This window comes from Salvia hispanica, chromosome 6, assembly GCF_023119035.1.
Source record: "Salvia hispanica cultivar TCC Black 2014 chromosome 6, UniMelb_Shisp_WGS_1.0, whole genome shotgun sequence".
Taxonomy (NCBI): domain Eukaryota; kingdom Viridiplantae; phylum Streptophyta; class Magnoliopsida; order Lamiales; family Lamiaceae; genus Salvia; species Salvia hispanica.
In genome coordinates, this window is record NC_062970.1 from 3,167,575 (window position 1) to 3,173,406 (window position 5,832).

Here is a 5,832-nt window from a genome sequence, read left to right on the forward strand (position 1 = left end):
TACATACAGCCTCCGGAGAATAGGGAAGTTGGTTTCCTTGGCTCTCCAGTGCACTATTAATAAGGAATTGAGGTACAGATATTGCAGTGAGTGGAATACATCTCCTTTTGTCACCTCCCATTCTTGTTCCTCTGTGTCTTCGTCTATTTCAAACGCACAACCGTTTATTTTGAGCACTTCCAGATTCGGTAATGCACAAAGAGTTGTCAAGAAACTCTGAGATACTGCACATTCACATAGAACTAACTCTCTAATATTACATGGAAATCTGAGTTTGCTCAGAAAATAGTGACCATATTTATTCCGGTCGGATAAGCATCTTAAAATTCCATGTTTGTGAAGATGGCTTAGATCAACTTCAATGTCTGGTGAATCTTCGTAATAGATACTACTTAATCGTCTGCAGCTTCTTATGAACAAATCTAAACCTGCATCCCTTCCCAACTATCATTGATGTTGCCAATTAAGTTGAGATGTCTTAATTCGGACATCTCCCATATCTCAGATGGCAAACTAAGCATCATTACCTGCCTAGAAGTCAAGGTTTGCAGATTCTGCAATCTTGATATTCCAATAGGTAAACCTGAGAGCGTAGGTTGAAAAGTTGAAGTATTTCTTCTGGGAACACTTTGAATTCGATTCCCATTACATCTAGCACCCTAACCAATCCTAACATGGAAAACACATGAGATGCAATCTTCTTCCCAGTGCATATAAAAGATCGAGCAAGTAGCATCAATTGTGGTGAAGCACACACATCTTCTATTTCAGAACACGATTGAACACTTACACGATGCATGGAATCCTTGAGGTTTGCCAATATATCATTTGGTTTTTGAATTTGATTCAATTTTTATGGTTCATATTTTGATTTTTCGGTTCAATGTTTCAGAAAATTCAGTTTTCTAATTTTTCAGTTCAATTCAACATTCATCTTAAATCAAACGAATTTTTTGGCATAACAAAATCGAACTGCCTTCTATATTTGCATATTTTATGCAAAACACCATTAAAGGAAAAGTAAGAACACAAATCGATCCCAAAGTATAGAAAGAAGCAGAAAGCACATTCTATAGCAAACAGAAGATAGGAATCGTCGTCAGTTAAGCACAGAGACACATGAGGAAAGGGGGCACGGTTCGAAATTATTATAGCTCATCTGCACCCAAAACATTCTTACAACTTGTCGCGGTTTTAGAAACTGCAAATCGAGAACTCAAAACATTCTTACAATCTTTAACACCCTGCAACAAAGAGGAAATGGGAATGGTGTATCAGGAAAGACGTTGTAGAAGGCCAGTGACGCATAATGAACAGCAAAGGGTAACGCGATTTAACAATACAAGCCACATACAAGGGAATGATATTCACATAAACTAATATTTCAACAGGAATGGCTACATTGATACTATCACATATCTAACAACCTTTAGAGCATGAGTTAAAACTTTAAACATCAAATGATATATTTCTGAGGAGCTATATGATAGCGACTCGTCTAAGAACTACCAATCATAAATATGCATACATACGTTCAGCTCGAGTTATGAGTGATTCTTGCGCATTGCTGAATCTATCCGAGTTGCAGAAAATGATACACCATCAGATGACATACAGTTTAATAATCAGAAGTCGGGATCAAGAAATTATACCAATGATGTAAGTGCAAAAACAATATTAAGGATAAGATTGTGTATATGAACAGATGGAGCATTCTTTTGATTGCTTGGAGTTTAGCGTCTTTACCTTTTGGCTTCTAATCTTGCATTATAACCACTTTGAGGTCATATTCGCCGTACTCCTCTTGCTGCACCTTCTGAATTTGTAGTGCTGAGGCCACTACAGAAGCGCCACATCCACGTACGCCAATTCCTTGGAGATTTATGATATCTCCAATGCCACTAGGGATTTCCTCTAGCTCATTGCATCTGATTACATCCAGCAACCGGAGTTTAGGGAAGTTGGTGTCGTTGGCTCTCCAACGCACTATATTAAAGGACTGGAGGCGCAGATACTGCAATGAGCGGAATTTATCTCTTTCTGTCATCTCCCACTCTTGTTCCTCTGTCTCTCCGTCTCTTTGATACACACATTTGCATATTGAGAGCGCTTCCAGATTCGGTAGTCCACATAGAGTTGTCAAGAAACTCCGAGATAGTACACAGTAAAATATAGTTAACTTTCTAATACTACATGGAAATCTGAGTTTGTTCAGAAAACAGCTACCATCTTCATTCAACTTAGATTGACATTTTAAAGTTTCAAGTTTGCCGAGATGGCTAAGATCAATTTCAATATTTGGTGAATCTTCGTAATAGATTCCTAACCTAACGACATTTGGGATGATCTCAAAGAAACCACTACTAATCAGTGAAGGAGTTATCCAAATAAAGAAAATTGTCTGCAGCTTCTTGTGAACAAATCTTATCTTGTATCCCTCCCCAATTTGGATTATTCTTTCTATCCTAAGGTGTCTTAACTCAGACATCTCCCATATCTCAGATGGCAAACTAAGCGTCATTTCTTGCCCACAAATCAAGGTTTGCAGATTCCACAACCTTGATATTCCAATAGGTATACCCGAAGTGCAGGAGAAAGCTAAGTAGCGTAAGTTGACAAGTTGAAGTATTTCTTCTGGTAACTCTTTGTATTTGATTCCCCTTACATCTAGCACCCTAACCAATCTTGATATGGAAAACATAGGAAATATAATCTCCTCGCCAGTGCATATAAAAGATCGAGCAAGTGACATCAATTGTGGTGAAGCACGCACATCTTCTATTTCAGAATACGAGTTAACACTTACACTGCGCATGGAATCCTTGAGGTTTAAAAACTTCTCCTCGTAAGCCTTCCTTATGCACAAATCCCTCAACAGATCATGTATTGAGTAACTCATTGGTTTCCAATTGGATTTTTTCCGTCTAACCAAAAGTAGATTTCTCTCCACCAATGCTTTTAAGTAATCCTCGGCCTCTTCCTCCAAACTCATATCTCCATTAGATTTCACGAATCCTTCGGCTATCCATAGACTCTTGAGTCTAGATCCTTTAATAATGTAATCTTCTGGAAAAGCTCCCATATATAAGAAACATGGTTTCAAGTGAATTGGTAAGTGGTTATAGCTCAAAGAAAGTATATTGGAGAATTGCTGCTCATCTAATTCAACAATTGAAGCTTTTACGTTTATTGAAACATTCTCCCAAACATCTCTTGATCTTTCGACCTTCGACAAGAGCCCTCCAATCACATGAATTGCAAGAGGAAGCCCACTGCAATCACTCCCAATCTTAGCTGCCACCTCTTGCAAATTGTCAGGGCAATCTTCTTCCCCAAACACAATCCGGCAAAGTAAATCCCGACTTGCAAACTTGTCCAGCAGCCGAACATGATGCAGACTCTTCGAGCCTGCAACATGTTCCGCAACATCAGACCGTCTGGTAGTGATCACAACTCGACTCCCATTATTGTTGTCCGGGAAATATCTCTGTATCTCATCCCAGACATCTGTGCTCCATATATCATCCAACACAATCATATATCTTCGCCCAAACAATCTCTTATACAATATTTCTCTCAACTCATAGTCTCCCCGTCTCATTAGTTCATCGCTGACCTCTTCATCCGGGCCACGAAGAAGATTTAACATAATTTCCCGGATGTTGGGAACATGTGAAATCGCAGCCCACCCACGATAATCAAAGTGAGAAACAATATTCGGATCGTCATAAAGATTTCGAGCAAGGGTGGACTTACCTATACCACCCATACCAACAAGTGGGATGATCTCCACCTCCCTTTCCGTATTCGTGAGACGATCCTTCAACTGCAACAGATCTGCATCAACTCCCACCAAATCACTCTTAGATCTCGAGGAAGAAGCACTCTTTTCCTCCAATTCCACAAGCTTCACAGATTCAAGCTGTTGAGCTGCTTGCTGCAAATCTCGTGTTAGATCATGCAAGAAAACCAGTGCAGAATCAAGCTCTTGAATGACTTCTTGCAGATCTGGGGTGGAAAAGGTCAAGCTCTTGCTATCGGGGTTGGAAAGCATTTGATGAACCATCTGTGATTCAATAATATCTTCTGCTTTATATGTTGTTTCTCTGATTTGACTCTCCAAACTTGCTATTTGTGAGGGTGAAGAGTTTTCAAGAATCTGCATCAGAGATTCAGCTTTTTGGAGTAGTGATTCGAGCTGTGGCTTGTTGTGATCAAAAGTCCAGTGGATTTGTTCGGGATGAAGGATTTGTTGTAGGATAGTGATGAGGGATTGAAGATTGTATGCCATTTTTTCTTTCAGATTTCTTGCAGAAATGAGTATGAGAAGTTGATAACAAAAAAGACAATCTTTCACAAACTAATCTGCAACCACCACTGCTGACTAAGGGGTATATGCTCTGCATCTCTCTACTCAATAATTTACATGTTGTATTAAAAATAATGCATTGAGAACGACAAGGAAATAGTATATTATCATATGAGCAATGTTATTTTACAAGGATCAAGGAAACCATTCCTAACAACCTCTAGAGCAATACTATTACATATCAACATCAAATGACATCTTTCTGAGGAGCTATATAATAACGACTTGTCCAAGAACTACCAACCATGGATCCTAAGAAGATGAAGCTTATCAAGTTGCGTTAGGTTCACTAAGTTGAACAAAATAACTTCAATGCATATGTCTACAGGCATACGGAAAAGGATCTGTTTCGGGCGTAGCATTAATACATGATGCACTATTTATTAGCAATAAAAATATCTACAAGCATGCATGGTAGATCTAGCATAGCTAAAGGTCAATATCGGGATATCGAACAAAGGAATAAGATTGCAACTGGCTATGACTGCACTGCGCAATGTTCGTAGAATGGTCATAACTTTCTCCACATAACTCCGATTAAGACGTTCAAGGTATCCATACGAAGATATTTCGAAGAGGAAGAGAATGGTATGCATTAGTCACATATTGGACTACTAAACTGCCAGGAAACTCGGCTTGAACTGAGGCTGCTGCACCTTGGCCTTTTTGCACCTTTTTTCTGTCTTTTTCTATCATTTATAAACAAACACGTCAAAAATACCAAATGTATAACATATGAAATTAAGAACATAATTTCCATGATTGACATTTAAAACGAATCAAATATAGTCCTTAAAAACATGCAAAATCCGTATTGGTCAATACACTCACTGTCAAAACAATAAAAAACGAACAACGAATGCAACCTCATAACTAACGTACAGGGTTAACCCCGAGAAGCATGTTGTTGCTGCATTTTCCTTTGCTGCCTCAATCTTCCTCAGCCCTTATGATCGAATATATTTAGGAGGTGTTTGGTTGACAAGATAAAATAATACCAAGATTGTATCTTGGATGAGCAAAGATTGAATCATGGTTTTAAAAAGGTGTTTGGTTGGAATGTTAATTTTAATATAATTGAAGATGTGTTTGATTTAAAATATTACTAATATCAAGATAACGTGTATTTACTAAGATACCCCTAACAATACTTCTCCCAAATATTTGGTCTAATATGGAGTAGTTTACTCCAGAATATCAACGGCACATATATTTTTTTTACTTAATTAGTTGCATTTTTAAATCTTGCTTCATCTTTATCATTTTATTTTAATAACTAATATTTATTTATTTTTGTAGCATTCTGGCAGGTCATCAAATATGAAGGGGCACGTTATTAATTTATGTTTCAATGTAAATGAAAATATAATTTTTAATTAAACTCAACATTAGCTCCTAAAATATTGAGAATATTTTGAAAATGAAGAGAAGTTTTGTCAAAAAAAAAGTGATATGAAAATATT

At 37.5% G+C, this 5,832-nt stretch overlaps 2 protein-coding genes across 2 annotated transcripts in view; both read right to left on the reverse strand.

Annotated features, from left to right (window-relative positions):
* Positions 1 to 983: 983 nt before the first annotated feature.
* Positions 984 to 4,335, reverse strand: LOC125192181 (putative late blight resistance protein homolog R1A-10). The gene is made up of 2 exons (XM_048089698.1): positions 1,747 to 4,335; positions 984 to 1,244 (listed from the first exon to the last, which is right to left on the reverse strand). The coding sequence occupies exon 1, from the start codon at positions 4,289 to 4,291 to the stop codon at positions 1,757 to 1,759; it is 2,535 nt and encodes an 844-aa protein (XP_047945655.1). The 5' UTR covers positions 4,292 to 4,335; the 3' UTR covers positions 984 to 1,244; positions 1,747 to 1,756.
* Positions 4,336 to 4,798: 463 nt separating this feature from the next.
* Positions 4,799 to 5,832, reverse strand: part of LOC125193676 — a 2,214-nt gene continuing 1,180 nt past the window's right edge. Inside the window, exon 3 of the mRNA XM_048091520.1 lies at positions 4,799 to 4,858. Coding sequence (XP_047947477.1) covers positions 4,799 to 4,858 — 60 coding nt within the window. The remainder of the gene's footprint in view (positions 4,859 to 5,832) is intronic.